Raw genomic sequence first — 20,674 nt, forward strand, 5'->3', positions numbered from 1 at the left:
TTCATTTATTAATTCATATGAGTGTTAAATGGGTTAATTATATTGACAAAATATGTCATAAAAGGATTTAAATACAATATGAGTGTTAAATAGGTCATAAATGGGTTTAGTTAAATAGGTATATCATAGCCCAATCTATTACTATGACCCTCTCTTCACACTCTCCCTCCTTCACTTGTTCTTGCACTCACTCTTATCTTAGTTTTGCTATGAGTTTTCGTAAACTGGATTAGATATGGAATTGTTTTAGCAATATGGATTGGGTTGCGTATAAATCAGGTTAAGTATGAGTCACTAGATTTGCATTGCATGGAAATTGATCAAAATGGGTTAAATGGGTCTGTTTGGGTCGGACAATATATGACCCAATCTAATCCACTTGTTTGATGGTTTACTTATCATTAGGGGTGATTGGTTCTTGGTTTGGTTCGGTCGCACCAACAAATTGGTAATCGGACCAAGAGAATCGGTACCCCACTTATGGAATCATGAATCAGACCACCCGATCCATGGACCAGACCTCCGATTAGATCTAGTTCCTAAGCGGTTCAATAGAATTGGTAGATTTACATATCTTAGTTGAAATTTTTGGATTAATTGAATCGCTAATCCTGTTGCAAGTCGAAATTGGGATTTCCTCCAAGATTTACAGAGAAGATTGAGCAATGATGGCATTGTAATTATAGGGGCATGCTTGAAAGAAGGAGGATGATTCAATGGATTCCTTTCCATCAACAACAAACTCACAACTAAAAGGAAGGTATGAGTAAGCGAGGGAGGTAAAATCGGGAAACCTTTGTAGGAAAGAAATAAAGTAAAATAAAGAAAGAAGCAAGAGACAAAAGGAGCAAATTGGATGAATTCATGCAGCAATAAGAAACAAACAAAGACTCATCATTCAAAATAAGTGAGGCGTGAGAGCAGATTATGGTTGAGGTTTACACTTTACTTCTTTACGAAATCAAAAATATATAAATTGGTTTGATCGAAATGTTCTGGTTCCGAAGTGGGAACCAAGAACCAGACTGAAAATCATTGGTTCCAATTTGATGGAACTAAGAACCGACTAACGGCCCATAAAACCACTTAAAATGGGCTAGTTTGATCTAGTTCAGTCCAAGTGATTCTATATGCTCATCCCTGCCCGTCGTAGGAGGGTATAGTTGGTAGGAGTGAATGGTTCTAAGATGGGTAGATACTAGACTAGAAACCTGGAATCTAACCTGCGATAGCCAATTCCCTTTTTTTTTGGACCCTATACCCTACTTTGTTTTCACTAAACCTATTTTGGAACTTACCCTATTTTTCCGCTCTGGTTTGAGGGTCTATCTTGTTTGTATTGGAACTTATTTTGCAACCATCCAATATCCTATATGGCTTCGAATTTTACTCTCCTAATTTGTATTGAAACATTAAGCACATGTAATAAATAAGTATATGAACTTTTTGACTAAACGAAAAATTAAGGATCAACAAGAATAATTATCATAAATAAACGTCACAAGGCAAAGCAAAAATCCTAACATTGCATAAACATTAACAGTGAACATGGATCTAATGTTAGTCTCATTCTCACAATTACTATTGGAAGCTATTCATTTATCTAAAATGGTTAACAAATCTTTATTACAAGCATAACTTCTCCTCCAAAAGTGAAATAAGGCGAGCCAAATTATGTGGTATAAAATCTTTAACAAAGACCTAAAATTTATACATAAAGAAAACAAGACCGAGTGAGTTAAGATTGCGTGAAGAGAGAGACTTAGGGAGGGGGGGGAGAGAGAGAGAGAGAGAGAGGCGACTGAGTGAGTTAGTTTTTTTATTTTTAACCCAAGTAAAAACTAGTTCTAAAATAGGTCCGGTTGGCCTTTCCTTCGAATTGGGAACCGGACCCGTTCCAACTGGTTTCCAAAAAATGGAACCCGTTCACGGACTGGTTCAAATAGTAACTTGTTTGCAGACCTGTTTTTCGGGTGGTCCAATCCAGTTTCTAGATAAACCCAATCCGGTTGCACACCCCTAGTTGCCACGGAAAAAAGGATGCGTGCTTTGGAATGTACCAGCGCAAAAGGTTCTGGATGAAGTTTCGATTGCTTGATGTGGGGCGTAAAGGGCGGACGCACATCAATGGACATTGGCCGCCTCGTGCGGATGACATGAACAGCCAAGATTTGATCGATGGGGTCGGTGTCGGTGCTTTTGCCATTTGCGCCTGGTCCCATCGGCACTCGGGACCCGACACCGGTGCTTCACATCTCGTGAAGGAATGTACTCTGTTTCATGTCGTCCTCGAAAGTGTCCGCTTGCGGTAACCTCTCTAAATTGCAGAGAGAGACGAGTTTCCTCTCTCTTTTCGTTTCGGATGGGGTCCGATGATCCCTCGGTTTGCCTCGGATCTCGACACTTGTCCACCCAATCGAACAAAAGAATTCTTGATGGCGAGCGAAAGCCGGATACTCGTAATATTAACCCTTTTTTTCTTCCTCGGTCTGATGGGCATATGGTCGTTCCCCTTTTTCTGGCGAAATCTGTGGAATCATTTCTTGGCTCCGAAGCCACTCCACGGACTTTTCACTCACCCATCGACTCAGTAGTTTGCAAAGCCCCTTTTGAGGGCCTTACGCATCCTCACCCAAGCCAGCCTGCTCGATCAGTGGCCTCGAGAAGATGAGGAAGAATGTAGACTCTATCTATCCGGGTTGACTGTATAGAAAAAATCAATGATTTGGAATTTTTTTTTTTTTTAATTTTCAAGTATTTTTAAAAGTTTTTCGCCATCACTATCGTTAACCAATCCCCCTCCTGCTATTTTTAAGCTGCACTCTTGCACGGCTAAGAACTAAGAATGATCCTGTATCGAGCGAGCTCTGATGTTCCATCGATCCAGTGGATTCCTTGCAAATGAACTGAATCCAAACGATCAAAAAAAGGTGGCTCGCAACCAAAATAAGACAGTTCGATGAGCACATTGTGATGGACGGGCCAGAATGAACTCGACCATGATGCACGATGGCCATTTAAATTTAGAGAGCGACTTCTTTCAGATTCTTGTATTGCCCATCATTAGCTGTCGGTTTGTGAAGATATGTGGCTGGATGTTGAAGAAGCCAAGGTCGAATAGGGTCATAGTTGATAACGACCCAATCGATCAACTGTTTGTGCAGGCACTAACGGTTATTCATTCAAGAAATGAGGACAATGAAGGTATTGACAAAATGTTACAGACCATGTAATGCAAAGGTTGATGTCCTCACTGAACAAAGAGCAATAAGGCCAGTGTCCCACCCATTTATACATATTGATCTAGGTGCAGGATGATTTTCTTGTGCTGCACTTTTGCCTCATTCACCCATGAAGTTCCCAATGTCTGAACTTCACTCAGGCAAAAGCCCTCCACAGTGCAGCAGCAGCGCCAAGAAGGTGCTGGTGGCGCTGCTGGTGCTCGCCTCGACGCCGGTTCTCCTCGCTGCGATCTCCCTTTATTTGTTCGTCACCGGCATGCATCTCAATGTCCCGTTATCTCAGGAGCTGGAGATCAGCGCCAGTGAATCCAAAGCAATAGAGGGAGTGGACAGGAGACGCGATGTATTTAGAGGGAAATGGGTCCATCACCCCAATGCCGTGTGCTACGCCAACATGACTTGCCCTTTGATCATCGATCAGCACAACTGCCTGAAGTTTGGGAGGCCCAACACTGAGTTCTTGAAGTGGCAGTGGAAGCCCGACGAGTGCGAGCTGCCTCAGTTCCACGCCGGCCAGTTCTTGGAGATGGCTCAAGGGAAATCGCTCGCGTTCATGGGGGATTTGGTCAGGAGGAACCAAATGCAGTCACTGCACTACCTCCTGGCCAATGTAAGTGCCGTCTCTGTGTCCCTACTCAGCTTATGCAGCATTTGCATTTGAGGCCTCTTATGGCAATAGTATTCGTCTGCATAGAGAGAATCCTGCCACGGCTTATTGGCTGAAGCAAGTTTAAGTACAAATCAATAGTTTATAAAACCGAATTTGGCATTAAACAAGTTGGCTCTCAGCTTCAAAGGATGATCTTTCATGTGGAATTTCCTGAGGAAATACTCAATAGACACGACATACTTCAAAAGGTGGTATTTCTAAGATCACAAGTTCACGCTAGCCACCTTCTAGGCTCCATTCTTGGTAAAGGCCAGAGATGCAGACCCAGATGGTAACTCCTTCAACAGCATCACGAGCCTCTACTTGGACGAGCTCGCTACATCTTGGACTTCCTGTTGGAAAAATATTAGAATACATAAAAATAGTAATAACTAATATAAATACATTACAAAAGATTAGAAGACGTGCAAGCATTGTCCTTAAAGATAATTTTGTTCTTCGTAGTACAAAACTTGGTACATAAGACTTCAGCAGCTATCCTCTTAAGATGTAACATACTTTCTTCTATATTCCATACTGAATATTAGAAAGAATGGAACAATTTTATGTGCATAACCAAGCAAAAAGAAAGGGAAAGATATGACAACATAGTGCATCTTCAAAGATTGTGGTTTGAAAATATTTAAAACAAGAGAAAGAGAGAGCCATTAGGAGACCGTCATAAATCAATTGGTAATTGAAAGGATGACCATTATAAAATTATGAAGATTTTATGAAATGATAAATCAAAAGTTATAAAGTCATTAGACAACCGTTATACGGCTGTTAGAAAGCTGTTATATGGCCATTGTTAAACCATTACAAAATTGGTGACTTTAATGACAATCTAATTTCTTATAAATATTACGGTCATAATTTCTAATAAATATTTCAAAATTATTGAAATATCTAACAATCCTCCACATATTTCAAAAAGTTTTGAAAAGAAAAAATAGAATAATGTTGGGTTATTGGAGAGTAATGCATCGAAACTGGTGCTTGTTAGGCTATGGACCAACCCTAGGAAAAATAAAATATAATTCACGAAAATCAATGGTGAAGTTTAAAACTTCTATGAACCAAAACTTTCTTTTTGTGAATTATAATTTTCATCAATCACATTACACTCCCACAAAATTTGTTGTTCAAATGCAATTTTGCGCTAATATGCCATGTGCATGCTTAGTTTATTCATAAGTACTTTAGAGATTATCGCCAATAATTCTCATAGGAGCGGCCCTGATTCCATCAAGTGTATTTTGTAGCTTAATACACCACTAACAATGATTATGGAATTTTATTAAGAGCTTAGTTCAACCTCTTTTTCTTTACAATTTTTCTACCTTGCATTACTGATAATAAAACTTGATTGTAGAGGGGACAATAGGTTAAGTTTCACTCTCACTTTTCCTGTTTTGATAGAGGCATTACCTTTTGTTTCGATTTTAACAACTGAAACCACTCCAATATTACTTGCTATCCGGCGAACCGCATCTTCCGTGATCCATTCACATAGCAGCCCATGAATATGAACCCATAATTCACACGAGTTAAAATCATAGCATTGGGGAGGAATATTTGGCTCCCATGGTTTTAAGACAAGCAAGTGGTTTGCAAAGGACCAAGGACCTGAGTCCATTACCTTGTTCTTAGTAATCTCAGTATCAAAAGTGAAACAGAAAATACCAGGTCGTAATTGGGTTATCCCCACACTTTCTAGCCTCCAAGCTTTCTTCATTGTGTTCTGAAACGCCTGGAAGTTAATCTTTGGGTTTGTGTGTAGCTATCCAAGGAGGGATCGTTTGCATTCCTTTAGTTTCTCCTCAGAGGCTATATTCTCCATTGGCTTGATGATGTTGGCTGACCACATTCTCCCTAATCGTTTGCAGAAAGACGCCATTCGTTGCTCTACGTCTTCTGCCTCTTCCATGGCAGCCGAGCTAAAAGGATTCAAGCTTTGGGATTAGACAATCCAATCAGTGAGGGATGATTGAAGCGGGCGGGGGTAAAAGGGTTAGGGTTTTTATGGTATTTGGGTGGAGACGGGATAGGATTTTAGGGAATGTTAGGGTTTTTAGCTACCCAAAAGGGTAGAGAGAGACTCTTCGAAAAGAGAGGATTGAGTGGTTTTCCTTTACAAGTAGCAAATTAGACACAACATACTTCAAAAGGTAGTATTTCAAAGATCACAAGTTCACGCTAGCCACCTTCTAGGCTCCATTCTTGGTAAAGGCCAGAGATGCAAACCCAGATGGTCACTCCTTCAACAGCATCACGAGCCTCTACTTGGACGAGCCCGATACATCTTGGGCTTCTTGTTGGAAAAATATTAGAATACATAAAAATAGTAATAACTATTGTAAATACATTACAAAAGATTAGAAAATAAAAAATATATATATATTTGAGACGTGCAAGTACTGCCTTTAAGGATAATTTTGTCTCTCGTAGTACAAAACTCGGTGCATAAGGTTTTAGCGGCTATCCTCCCAAGATATAACATACTTCTATATTCCATATTGAATATTAGAAGGAACAGAACAACCTTATGTGTATAACCTGACAAAAAGAAAAGGAAAGATATGACAACATAGTGCATCTTCAAAGATTATAGTTTGAAGTTTAATTTATATTTAAACAAGAGAAAGATAGAGCCATTAGGAGACTGTCATAAATCTATTGGTAATTAAAAGGATGACCATTATAAAATTATGAAGGGTTTATGAAGTAATAAATCAAAAGTTATAAAGTCATTAGACGACTGTTATACGGCAATTAGAAAGCCGTTATATGGCCGTTGTTAAACCATTACAAAAATGGTGACTTTAATAACGGTCTAATTTCTAATAAATATTACGGTCATAATTTCTAATAAATATTTCAAAACTACTGAAATATCTAACAATCCCCCATATATTTCAATAAGTTTTGAAAAGAAAAAATAGAATAATGTTGGGTTATTGGAGGGTAATGCATTGAAATTGGTGCTTGTTAGGCTATGAACTAGCCATAGAAAAAATGAAATATAAATTACAAAAATCATTGGTGAAGTTTGACACTTCTATGAACCAAGACTTTTTTTTTGTGCCTTACCAAAAAAAAAGACTTTCTTTTTGTGAATTATAATTTTCATCAATCACATTACACTCCCACAAACTTTGTTGTTCAAATGCAGTTTTGCACTAATATGTCATGTGCATGCTTAGTTTATTCATAAGTACTTTAGAGATTATTGCCTATAATTCTCATAGGAGCGGCCCCGATTCCATCCAGTGTATTCTGCAGCTTAATACACCACTAACAATGACTATGAAATTTTATTAAGAGCTTAGTTCAACCTCTTTTTCTTTACAATTTTGCACTATTTTCACCTTTTGAGAAACACAAAATTTTTAATAGTGCACTAGATCAACAAATGACTTGTTAATTCCCATATGAAACTAATTCATGAGATTGCCAATCACATAGGTTGGGTTATCATCACTCTTGATTTTCTTCAATTGGCTTGATTCCATTCCCCTCGACGTATAGTAAGAGGATTGGCCAAAATCAATTCTGACTTAACATAATCGATCGATATAAATCCTTTTTTTTTAAGGAATTATTTTACAACATCATCATGTCTTAGCCGGACATCTCTTCTTACCATTGAAAGTTCCATTCTTTGCAATGGCTATTTCTTTTTGGCAATCACAATGTTTAGACATAGGTGTCATTTCATTTCCATAGGAAACATACGCTAAGAAATTTCTCAACTACTCAGTCTCAATTTTAATATAAGTTTCAGAAATTTTTCTTCTTTCCAAGAACTTGAGTAGTTACTCAATCACCAATATAAATATTTTCTTCTCCTTCTTTACTAGAGGTTAGGAGGATAAAGCATTATGTTTTTAGCATATATGCCTAGTAGCATCTGAGCCTACCTCCAATTCTTTTGCATTTGCCAAAATATTGGCTTGGAAAATGACTATTATAATTACATCATGAGAGCATCTGCTTCAATCAAGTCAAATTTTGGTTTAGTAGGATTGTCATTTCTTCCATAATTTTGTTGGCTTATTTCAAAGTTACATCATCTCCACCAAGGGTGAACACATATCTTATAGTGGATTTTGTCTCATATGAATTCAAGATCCAATTATCCTTTTAATATAGCAAAAAATTCACTATGTATGATGACCTAATTTATGGTTTCTCAAATAAGATAAAAATCCAATCCAAGAACACCTTCACAATTTATTTCTAAGTCAAAATTGACGTGTTCAAACTTGTGGTGATTTCATAGGTTTGATACAATGGTTTTGAGGTCTTGTTTTGAGCCTGATTGGGGCATCATGCACCTTGTCAACCATGGGATCCCCAATGACCTAATCGAGTGTGTCGAGAAGGGTGGGGAGGTGTTCTTCAACCTCCCAATTAAGGAGAATGAGAAGTATGCCAATGACCAGGGCTCCAACAAGGTGGGACGCGCGGAGAAAAATAGAGGAAGCATCATCTGGTTTGGATTCCTTCTTCTCTGAGAAAGAAAGATAAAAAAAACTTTGAATAAAAACAGAGGAAGCATCGTCTAGGTTGGGATTTGTTCTTCTTAGAGAGAGAAAGAGAAAAAACCCTGAAAATTGAAGTGAGGAGAGAGAAACTTTCAAGCAGGAGTTTGGTATTTACTACCTTGTTCTTTTTTCTTTTTCTTTTTTGCTACCAAGCTGAGCCAAGCCAAGCCACTCAATCGAGAAACAAAACCTTTATATCTTCCAGTGGGTCCCACTCACAAGACACGTGTCAAAATTTGAGTGGCAAATGCGCGTCATGTCAGTGAATGACTTGATGTGCTCGTACTATTAAATATTTTCTCAAAGTTTGGACATTCTCAATGATGATACTTGTCGTAAATATCATCCAAAAGTCATTCCATTATCTTTGTTTTTCAATCACTTTGCCTTTATCCTAGGAATCAAGTTTAGCATGCCTTTATCCTAGGAAATGTGTTTAGCAGGTCCTTCAAGACTCTTTCCTCTTTTGTCTGTATGTCCTATCTTTTTCAATCTTCCGCACCATATTCCATGACTTCACATTCACTAGCTCTCTCTCTCCCTTCCTTGCCTTGGAAGAATTCCAGGATTTCCCTTGCGTTGATCCTTTACTTTCTAATTTCACATTCCTAAATCCAATTTAAATTGCCTTCCCATTCCCTTCCCCAACTTCACTTCCAACCCTATCTCTTTCCATCTCTCTCTCTCCACCCAAAAAAACAAAAAAAACATCGATATCGACTCACCAGCTCCATTTCAATGGTCCTTGTCCTCATCCTAAGTCTTCACTAAATTTGTCCCCGTAAAAATCTCGTTCCCTTTTTGATCCCATCAACAGTAGACCCTTTGAATCAGGATCGAGAAAGAAGCCTGCGAGCAATCAGTTTTTGGTGTTTTGATAGCGACCCAATCATACCTTACAAGATTTTTTTTTTTAGTCCTCGGTTTGACTTTCCTAGTTCATCAGTAATAATCCATTTCCTTCTTTTTCTCCTCTTTCTCTGGCGAGTCATCTTCAATCGGAAAAAAAAAAGAAAAGAAAAAAAGAGAGAAATATTTGCTAAACGTGAGTGACGACCTGCCAACCAGCAAACAAACCGAAAATTCAATTATGGGGATCTCCATTGGTTTTCTTTACCCTCCTTTGCGAAAGGCGGAGGAGGCAGAGGCGACGGCGATGAAGGTGGAGGCGGAGGCAGTGGCGGCGAAAGCGGCAGCAGTGAAGGTGGCGGCGGCAGTGGCGGAGGCGAAGGCGGCGGCGGTAGCAGCGGCGGAGGTGGCGGCGGAGAAGGTGGCGAAGGCGGTGGCGGCAGAGGCGAAGTTGGTGGCGGCGGCGGCGAAGGCGGCGGCAGCGCTCGAGGTGGCGAAGGCGAAGGCATCAGCAGAGGAGGCGGCGGCGGCAGGGCGAAGGTAGAGGCGGTGGCGGGCGCGGGGACGGCGGCGGCGGCGGCGGGCGGCGACGACGACGGCGACAATCATGGCGGCGGCAAGCAGCGACGATCCCGGGCCGGGCAAGCCCGGCGGCGGCGGCGGCGGCGGCCGCAGTGGCGAACATGGCAGTGGCGACGAAGAAGGCGGTGGATACGGAGGAGGTGGCGACGGCAGCGAAGGCAGCGGCGGCGGAGGCGAAGGCGGTGGCGGCAGAGGCGGCGGCGGCGCGCCAAGGCGGCGTCGGAGGCAGCGTCAGCGAAGGCAACGGCGGCGGTGGCGGCGGAGGCGGCATCGACGAAGGCAATGGAGGCAGTGTCAGCGGAGGCGGCGTCGGCAAAGGCGGCCGAGGCGGCCGAGGCAAAGGCGGCGGAGGCGGCGGCAGCGAAGAAGGCGGCAGTGGCAGCAGCATTCCCCTTTGTCTTCCCGCGCGTCGAGTCCCCGTTTCTCCTTGATCCTTCACCCTTCTTCTCACCGAGCCTCCTCTCTACCCCTTTCCCGACCAACTCCTTCTTCCAAAACTTCACTCTCAACAATGGCGACCAGGCCGAGTACATCCACCCCTACCTCATCAAGCCCTCCCCGTCCTCTGTCTCAGTCTCATTCCCTTCTCGCGTCGCCACTTCCACATCTTTGTACCAACTCTTCAATGCTGACCTCACCATCTTTGCCATCTCAAGCGACGATGCTGCGCACGGCTCGTCTCCGGAGGCGCAGCCGTACATTATCTCCTCGTACAGCGACCTCGGCGTCACGCTAGACTTCGCGGCTTCGAACCTGAAGTTCGTCCTCGTTAGGGGGAGCCCCTGCTTGACTTGCTTGGTCAACCGTAGGACCAAGGTTGCGATCTCCACGATTCACGCGATCCTCTCGCTATCTTCGAACAGAAGTCGCACCAAGCATACTTTGAAGCTCAACAACAATCAGACTTGGCTTGTTTACACTTCCTCGCAGATCAGTTTCAGTCACAATCTCAATGCAATTACTTCCGAAAGGTTTTCAGGGGTTATTAGGTTTGCTTATTTGCCCGACGGTGGATCATTTAGCGAGGAGGTTTTGGATAAGTTCAGTTCTTCTTATGCTCTGTCTGGTGATGCAGTGTTGACTAGGCCATTTTGTTTGGAGTACAAATGGGAGAAGAGAGGATGGGGGGATCTGCTCATGCTCGCGCACCCGCTGCACGTTCGACTTTTGTCTCGCGAGGAATGCCGTGTCACTGTGTTGGAGGATTTTAAGTATAGGAGTATCGATGGTGATCTTGTTGGCGTGGTTGGAGATTCCTGGGTGTTGAGATCTAATCCTATCTCTGTTACTTGGCATTCAATAAGAGGCATCAAGGAGGAGTCACACAATGAAATCATTCAAGCCCTCCGTAGGGACGTGGCGTCCCTTAATCCAACTGCAATAACGGCAACATCATCTTATTTTTATGGGAAATTTATTGCTAGAGCGGCGAGGTTGGCTTTGATTGCTGAGGAGGTGTGTTATCCTGAAGTTATCCCGACCATTGGGAAATATTTGAAGAGCACCATAGAGCCATGGTTCGATGGGACTTTTAGTGGTAATGGATTCTTGTACGATGAGAAATGGGGTGGGATTATCACCAAGCTTGGATTGACCAATCCTGGTGAAGATCTTGGTTTCGGGTTGTACAATGCTCATCACTATCATTTAGGGTACTTCCTTTATGCAATTGCTGTTCTTGCCAAGATTGATCCGGCATGGGGAAGGAAGTACAGGCCTCAAGCTTATTCACTGATGGCGGATTTCATGAACTTGGGGAGAAGATCGAATTCCAAGTATCCACGTCTGAGGTGCTTCGACCTGTACAAATTGCACTCTTGGGCCGGTGGATTGACTGAATTTGCGGATGGGCGGAATCAGGAGAGCACAAGCGAGGCTGTGAATGCTTACTATTCAGCTGCTTTAATGGGATTAGCCTATGGAGACACCCATCTTGTAGCTGTCGGGTCGACGCTCGCTGCAATGGAAATACAAGCAGCTCAAACATGGTGGCATGTTAGAGAAGGCGATAATTTATATGAGGAAGACTTCACTAGGGAGAACAGGGTGGTGGGTGTTCTGTGGGCTAACAAAAGGGACAGTGGTCTTTGGTTTGCCAGCGCAGAGCGAAGAGATTGTAGGCTTGGAATTCAGGTTTTGCCTTTGTCGCCTATCACTGAGGTTCTATTCTCAGATGTCCAGTTTGCGAAACAGCTGGTGGATTGGACATACTCGACACTGAACAGGGAGGGAATTGAAGGATGGAGAGGATTTGTGTGTGCCTTGGAAGGGATTTTTGACCAAGGTAATGCGCTGGAAAAAGTGAGGAGATTGAGCGGTTTTGATGATGGGAACTCTATGTCGAATCTTCTGTGGTGGATTCATAGTAGAGGTGATGATGAAGAGACGGGGTGCAAGGATGGAGGAAAGTACTGTTGGTTTGGTCACTATTGTCACTGAAATCGTTATTTCGGGGATGGATTCGATTGCTTTAATGAGATATTCTATTTGGAGTATTCATGTGCTTATGTGAGGATTGCTTTGTGCCTTGTGTATCATATCTTCAGAATAAAATGATTCACTAGCTTTGCTTCTCTCCGTGACCCTTCATTATTGACGCACATCGCTACAATTACATTATTCACTTTGTCGAACATTTTTGTGCTTTTAAGATGCTCGCTGATATACGTTAAATCTCTTGCATTTTGTTTCAATAAATCAGTGACGAGTTCGGTGTATTATGCGCTGATGCCACTTTAGGAGCCCATGGAATTCGATTCAGAATCGGTCCATTGGTAAAAAGAAATAAATCATGTCTCATAATTTCACTGAATCTTATTGTCTCAAACCTTGGGAATAATTTCCGACAGAATCCATTTCTTTTGGATTCAATAATGACTACGAAAGTCTTAAATCTTATGTTGACCAGCCACTTTAATTCTTAAACTTTTTGTTAGATCACTTATGTCTTAAAATTCATTCCAGTTTTTCGTTTGAGTACTTTGTTATTGAGTTAGTTTAAATGAAACGAAACTCTACGTGGAACTTTTTTTTTTCCCGAACTTTTCATTTTTTAGGCTCATGGTGATGATGCGGCTTTCGTGAATGTCATGCGACAAAAACTCGACAAAAAGAATAGAAGAAGAATAAAAAATACAAAAAAAGATGGTGGAGGAAGCTGGAAGTGTGCGTAGATCTTTTTTCTTTTTTCGCTTGGCCATCGGAGAGGGTCATTAGCCCTTGCCGCAAGAAAGGGTAAGGGGCTGCTTGCCCGGTGGTGGCAAATGGTGTCGCCACCGTTACAAGAGTGATTTTTGTTGTATTGTAGCGGGATAAGAATAACGCAAGTTTCATAATTTTCGTACGGTGCTCATTTGAATATAATAATTTTTTTTTCGCCTACTCGAGTATCAAAAATTTAAAAAATCGATCATTTGAGTGCCATCGGCGATTTGTCTTGTTGGAAAATCCAACATGGAGCCGACATCCATCGTGGCTTTGCCAGCTCTGATGTGGATAATTTTTAGAGAATCTTTAAATAATTTTTTCCTTCTTTCTTTGCCTTTTTTAAGGGTCAGCAATGGTCATTGGTGATTCTTGCCGATTGTGAAACCTTCGCCGAGCACTGGCAAGGGTGTTCGCGGCTTCACCTGTGGCCATCATGCCCTCGCCTAGGGCCTTTGCGTCTGAGGGCAAGGTAGCCCTCACCTAGATATGGGCGAGGGTTTCACAACCGGCAAAGGTTGCCAACCTTGAAAAAAAGGAAAAAAGAAAAAGAAAAAAGAATTAAAAATTAAAAAATTGAAAAATCTACATCAAATGGGAAATTAATAAAAAAATCCACACATAATTATTTGTAAATAGTCGATTTTACTTTGATATGACACTTAAATGGCGAAAAAAAGGTTATAGCACTCAAATGAGTACCGTATAAAAATTATAATCCTTTTGTTGTTTTTCTCCTTATCGTAACTACTTTTGCTCAAAGAAATTTTGCCATAGGTTGATACGTGCGTCGTCCCAAAATATCCGATCGATGTCTTGACGAACATTTTCCTGATGATGGTAGGTGGAATGTCCGATCGATGTCTCGCACGTGCCGGACGGGCACTACAGGCGCCGGAGGCATGCGACCTCCAACTTTCTGGTCGCCAACTTTTGGACATCCCACCTGGTCCAGTCCACGCAAAACGGACCCAAACGTGCCGACCAAGATGGGCCTCTTCAGCCTACACCTCGACTGGGCCGACGACAATCGGACATTTGATTGTTTCCGCGGGACGCTAGTTCCATCGCCCGCTGGTCTTCTACTTGATTTTTGGACGATGTCTTTTCTTGTTGGGCAAGGGAAATCGGAAAAATTGGTTGTCCTCTATTTTTTTTGTTTCGGTGGTTCCATCAGAGTGAGTTTATTCAAGAAATAAAATTACTTTCATGTAGTGGCCATAAATATGAGTCCTTGCACGTGAATTTTTTTTTTTTTTTACCAAAATAGTAATATTTCAATTTAATCAATTTAATCTTAAACATTTTCATATTGATTTCAATTTTGATCAAAAATTGTTAATGTGGATGCTAGCGATCATGTAGCGTAGCTAGAATTAGAGTGGACCTTTTTTTTTTAATTATATTGTTTTGATTTTTTTTTCTTCCTTTTTCTTTCCCTACTCCTTCTGCCAATGGCTGGTTGCCGACAATTTAACTTCATCCATTTCTTTGAACCCTAAATAGAATGCAACGAAGGGAATGACTTACCATTCTAAGGCTCTGTTTGTTTCCTTTCATATAATTAATTTGATAAAAATATTTTTAATCTTCTCTTATTCTAATATTTAATTAGTGTAAATCCATGGTGTAGGTCATATTTAGATGCACTAAGCTGTTACATTATATTTTATTTTCGTTCATGATAAAAAAAAAAAAAAAAAAAAAGCTCTTATTCTAATTGATCAATGTAAATTTTGGTGAGTGATTAAAGATTTATTAAGGTATGATTTTAAATATATTCATACGTATATTTTTTGTAAAATAAATCAAAACCCACAACCTTCACTTCTTGAGACGTATGGCGTGCACCTGCAATTGCTGTCGGAGCTTTAACTCTAATGGGGCTTAAAAGAAAAACATGGAAAAAAACATGACATAAACGATAGAAGAACATTGGCCTCAAAAGACTAAAAATATATCAAATGCTTCGATTCCATATATGAAGACCTCAACGATGACCTCATATTTTATGTTGTGAAAAGTAAGTGATCAAATAAATCATCTGCTTCAATCAAGTCAACTTTTGATTTAGTAGGATTATCATATCTTCCATAATTTTGTTTGGCTAATTTCAAAGTTACATCATCTCTACCAAGGGTAAACACATATCTTATAGTGGATTTTGTCTCATATGAATTCGAAATCCAGTTATCCTTTTAATACAACCAAAAATTCACTATGTATGATGACCTAATTTATGGTTCCTCGAATAATATTAAAATCCAATCCAAGAACACCCTCACCAATTTATTTCTAAGTCAAAATTGACGTGTTCAAGCTTGTGGTGATTTCATAGGTCTGATATGATGGTTTTGAGGTCCTTTTTTGAGCCTGATTGGGGCATCATGCACCTTGTCAACCACGGGATCCCCAGTGACCTAATCCAGTGTGTGACCTAATCGAGTGTGTCAAGAAGGGTGGGGAGGTGTTCTTCAACCTCCCGATCAAGGAGAACGAGAAGTATGCCAATGACCAAGGCTCCGAGAAGGTGGGACGCGTAGAGAAAAATAGAGGAAGCATCATTTGGTTTTGATGTCCTTCTTCTCTGAGAAAGAAAGAGAAAAAGCTTTGAATAAAAACAGAGGAAGCGTCGTTTGGGTTAAGCGTTGTTCTTCTTTGAGAGAGAAAGAGAAAAAGCCTTGAAATTTGAAGTGAGAAGAGAGAAACTTTCAAGCAGGAGTTTAGTATTTACTACCTTGCCCTTTTTTTTTGCCACCAAGCTGAGCCAAGCCAAGCCAGCCAATCGAGAAACAAAACCTTAATATTTTCCAGCAGGTTCCACTCACAGGACACGTGTCAAAATTTGAGTGGCATATGCGCGCCATGTCAGTGGATGATATTATATGCTCATACCATTAAATATTTTCTCGAATTTTGGACATTCTCAATGATAATACTTGCAGTAAATGTCATCCAAAAGTCATTCCATTATCTTTCTTTTTTAATCTCTTTGCCTTTATCCTTGGAATCAAGTTTAGCATGCCTTTATCCTAAGAACTGAGTTTAGCAGGTCCTTCAAGACTCTTTCCTCTTTTGTTTGTATGTCCTATCTTTTTCAATCTTCCGCACCATATTCCATGACTTCACATTCACTAGCTCTCTCTCTCCCTTCCTTGCCTCGGAAGAATTCCAGGATTTCCCTTGCGTTGATCCTTTACTTTCTAAATTCACATTCCCAAATCCATTTTAAATTGCCTTCCCATTCCCTTCCCCAACTTCACTTCCAACCCTATCTCTTTCCAGCTCTCTCTTTTCACTCAAAAAGACAAAAAAAAAAAACATCGATATCGACTCACCAGCTCCATTTCAATGGTCCTTGTCCTCATCCTAAGTCTTCACTAAATTTGTCCCTGTAAAAATATCGTCCCCTTTTTTATCCCATCAACAGTAGACCCTTTGAATTGGGATCGAGAAAGAAGCCTGCGAGCAATCAGTTTTTTGTGTTTTGATAGCGACCCAATGATACCTTACAAGAGTTTTTTTCAATCCTCAGGTTTGACTTTCCTAGTTCACTGTAATAATCCATTTCCTTCCTTTTCTCCTCTTTCTCTGGCTAGTCATCTTCAATTGGAAAAGAAAAGAAAAAAAGAGAGTAATATTTGATAAACGTGCATAACGATCCACCAACTAGCAAACAAATAGAAAATACAATAATGGGGAACATCTTCAATTCTGATTCCCCTCCTTCCACGCTGCAGCCATCACCGCCACCGCCGCCGCCACCGCCACCACTGCCGCCGCCACCGCCACTGCCCAAGTTCCCCTTCGTCTTCCCGCGCGTCGAGTCCCTATTCCTCCCTGATCCTTCACCCTTCTTCTCACCGAGCCTCCTCTCTACCCCACTCCCGACCAACTCCTTCTTCCGAAACTTCACTCTCAACAATGGCGACCAGGACGAGTACATCCACCCCTACCTTGTCAAGCCCTCCCTGTCCTCTGTCTCCGTCTTATTCCCTTCTTGCATCGCCACCTCCACCTCTTTGTACCAAGTCTTCAACGCTGACCTCACCATCTTTGTCGTCTCAAGGAAGGATGGTGCGCACGGCTTGTCTCCAGAGGTTTTGCGGTACGTTATCTCCTCGTACAGCGACCTCGGCATCATGCTGGACTTCACTGCTTCGAACCTGAAGTTTGTCCTCGTTAGGGGGAGCCCCTGCTTGACTTCCTTGGTCAACCGTGGGACCGAGGTTGCGATCTCCACGATTCACGCGATCCTCTCGCTATCTTCGAACAGTAGTCGCACCAAGCATACTTTGAAGCTCAACAACAATCAGACTTGGCTTGTTTACACTTCCTCCCCGATCAGTTTCAGTCACACTCTCAATGCAAATACTTCCGGAAGGTTTTCGGGGGTTATTAGGATTTTGCTTATTTGCCCGACGGTGGATCATCTAGCGAGGAGGTTTTGGATAAGTTCAGTTCTTCGTATGCTCTTTCTAGTGATGCAGGTGTTGACTAGGTCATTTTACTTGGAGTACAAATGGGAGAAGAGAGGATGGGGGGATCTGCTCATGCTCGCACATCCACAGCACGTTCGACTTTTGTCTCGCGAGGATTGCCGTGTCATTGTGTTGGAGGATTTTAAGTATAGGAGTATCGATGGTGATCTTGTTGGTGTGGTTGGAGATTCCTGGGAGTTGAGATCTAATCCTGTCTCTGTTACTTGGCATTCAATTAGAGGCATCAAGGAGGAGTCACACAATGAAATCATTCAAGCCCTCCGTAGGGATGTGGCGTCCCTTAATCCAGCTGCAATAATGGCAAAATCATCTTATTTTTATGGGAAATTTATTGCCAGAGCGGCGAGGTTGGCTTTGATTGCTGAGGAGGTGTGTTATCCTGAAGTTATCCTGACCATCGGGAAATATTTGAAGAGCACCATAGAGCCATGGTTGGATGGGACTTTTAGTGGTAATGGATTCTTGTATGATGAGAAATGGGGTGGGATTATCACCAAGCTAGGATCAACCAATCCTGGTGAAGATCTTGGTTTCGGGTTGTACAATGCTCATCACTATCATTTAGGGTACTTCCTTTATGCAATTGCTGTTCTTGCAAAGATTGATCCCGCATGGGGAAGGAAGTACAGGCCTCAAGCTTATTCACTAATGTCGGATTTCATGAACTTGGGGAGAAGATTGAATTCCAAATATCCGCGTTTGAGGTGCTTCGACCTATACAAATTGCACTCTTGGGCTGGTGGATTGATTGAATTTGCGGATGGGCGGAATCAGGAGAGCACTAGCGAGGCTGTGAATGCTTACTATTCAGCTACTTTAACGGGATTAGCCTATGGAGACACCCATCTTGTCACCATCGGGTCGATGCTCATTGCAATGTAAATTCAGGCAGCTCAAACATGGTGGTATGTTAGAGAAGGCGATAATTTATATGAGGAAGACTTCACTAGGGAGAACAGAGTGGTGGGTGTTCTGTGGGCTAACAAAAGGGACAGTGGTCTTTGGTTAGCCAGCGCGGAGCGGAGAGAATGTAGGCTTGGAATTCAGGTTTTGCCTCTGTCGCCTATCACTGAGGTTCTATTCTCAGATGTCCAGTTTGCGAAATAGCTGTTGGATTGGACATACCCGGCATTGAACAGGGAGGGAATTGAAGGATGGAGAGGATTTGTGTGTGCCTTGGAAGGGATTTTTGACCAAGGTAGTGCGCTGGAAAAAGTGAGGAGCTTGAGCGGTTTTGATGATGGGAACTCTATTTCGAATCTTCTGTGGTGGATTCATAGTAGAGGTGATGAAGAAGAGACAGGACGCATGGATGGAGGAAAGTCGTGTTGGTTTGGTCACTATTGTCACTGAAATCGTTATTTCGGGGACGGATTCAATTGCTTTAATGAGATATTCTATTTGAAGTATTCATGTACTTATGTGAGGATTGCTTTGTGCCTTGTGTATCCTATCTTCATAATAAAATGATTGACTAGCTTTGCTTCTCTCCGTGACCCTTCATTATTGACGCACATCGCTACAATTACATTATTCACTTTGTCAAACATTTTCATGCTTTTAAGATGCTCGCTGATATCAGTTAAATCTCTTGCACTTTGTTTCAGTAAATCAGTGACAAGTTTGGTGCATTGTGCGCTTTGATGCCACTTTAGGAGCCCCTCGAATTCCATTTAGAATCGTTCCATTGGTAAAAAGAAATAAATCATATCTCATAATTTCACCGAATCTTATTGTCTCAAGCCTTGGGAATAATTTTCAATAGAATCCATTTCTTTTCGATTCAATAATGACTACGAAAGTCTTAAATCTTATGTTGATCGGTGACTTCTATTCTTAAACTTTTTATTAGATCACTTATGTCTTAAAATTTATTCAAGCTTGTCATTTGAGTACTTTTGTTATCGAGTTTAGTTTTAAATGGAAGGAAACTTTATGTGGATTTTTTTCCCTGAACTTTTCATTTTTTAGACGCATGGTGATGATGCGGCATTGGTTAATGTCATACGACAAAAACTCGACAAAAAGAATAGAAGAAGAATAAAAAATACAAAAAAAGATGGTGGAGGAAGCTAGAAGTGTGCGTAGATCTTTTTTCTTTTTTCGCTTGGCCATCGGAGAGTGTCATAGCCCTCGCTGCAAGAAAGGGGCTGCTTGCCCGGTGGTGGCAAATGGTGTCGCCACCATTACGAGAGTGATTTTTGTTGTATTGTAGCCGGATAAGAATAATGCAAGTTTCATAATTTTCGTATGGTGCTTATTTGAATATAATAATTTTTTTTTCGCCCACTCGAGTATCAAAAATTTAAAAAATCGATCATTTGAGTGCCATCGGTGATTTGTTTTGTTGGAAAATCCAACATGGAGTTGGACGTCCATCGTGACTTTGCCGACTCGACGTGGATTATTTTTAAATAATTTTTAAATAATTTTTTTCATTCTTTCTTTGTCCTTTTTAAGGGTTAGCAAGGGTCATTGGTAACTCTTGCCGGTTATGAAACCCTCACTGAATGCTGGCAAGGGTGTTCGCGGCTTCACCTGTGCCCATGATGCCCTCGCCTAGGGCTTTTGCGACATAGGGCAAGGTAGTCCTCACCTAGATATGGGTGAGGGTTTTGCAACCGGCAAAGGTTGCCAACCTTGAAAAATGAAAACAAAAAAATTTAAAATTTTAAATTTTAAATTTTAAAATGGGAAATTAATTAAAAAATCCACATATAATGATTTGTAAATAATCGATTTTACTTTGATATCATGCCTAAGTGGTGAAAAAAAGTTATAGTACTCAAATGACTATAATATAAAAATTATAAACCTTTTGTCGTTTTTCCCCTTATCGTAACTAGTGTTGTTCGAAGAAATGTTGCCATAAGTTGTTACGTGCGTCATCCCAAAATATCTGATCAATGTCTGACGAACATTTTCCTGATGATGGCAGGGGGAATGTCCGATCGATGTCTCGCACGTGCCGGACCAGCACTACCAGCGCCGGAGGCATGCGACCTCCAACTTTCTGGTCGCCAACTTTTGGACATCCCACCTGGTCCAGTCCACGCAAAATGGACCCAAATGGGCCGACCAAGACGGGCCTCTTCA

General features: G+C 41.4%; 2 protein-coding genes and 1 pseudogene across 2 annotated transcripts; all 3 read left to right on the plus strand.

Moving 5' to 3' along the window:
* The first annotated feature begins 3,351 nt into the window (after window positions 1–3,351).
* On the plus strand, window positions 3,352–3,903 carry LOC120288520 (protein trichome birefringence-like 19). The gene has a single exon (XM_039302560.1). It carries the CDS (start codon window positions 3,352–3,354, stop codon window positions 3,901–3,903), a length of 552 nt encoding a protein of 183 aa, XP_039158494.1.
* Window positions 3,904–10,107: 6,204 nt separating this feature from the next.
* LOC104420713 (probable endo-1,3(4)-beta-glucanase ARB_01444) lies at window positions 10,108–12,445 on the plus strand. Its single transcript, XM_039301776.1, has one exon. It carries the CDS (start codon window positions 10,155–10,157, stop codon window positions 12,309–12,311), a length of 2,157 nt encoding a protein of 718 aa, XP_039157710.1. The 5' UTR covers window positions 10,108–10,154; the 3' UTR covers window positions 12,312–12,445.
* Window positions 12,446–16,771: 4,326 nt separating this feature from the next.
* Window positions 16,772–18,959, plus strand: LOC104429395 (annotated as a pseudogene).
* Window positions 18,960–20,674: the final 1,715 nt, after the last annotated feature.

Source organism: Eucalyptus grandis, chromosome 9 (assembly GCF_016545825.1).
Source record: "Eucalyptus grandis isolate ANBG69807.140 chromosome 9, ASM1654582v1, whole genome shotgun sequence".
Classification (NCBI taxonomy): domain Eukaryota; kingdom Viridiplantae; phylum Streptophyta; class Magnoliopsida; order Myrtales; family Myrtaceae; genus Eucalyptus; species Eucalyptus grandis.

What these genes read in the sequence shown, in the direction of transcription:
- LOC120288520 (XM_039302560.1), top strand. Translation starts at nt 3,352, where the DNA reads ATGAAGTTCCCAATGTCTGAACTTCACTCAGGCAAAAGCCCTCCACAG.
- LOC104420713 (XM_039301776.1), top strand. Translation starts at nt 10,155, where the DNA reads ATGGAGGCAGTGTCAGCGGAGGCGGCGTCGGCAAAGGCGGCCGAGGCG.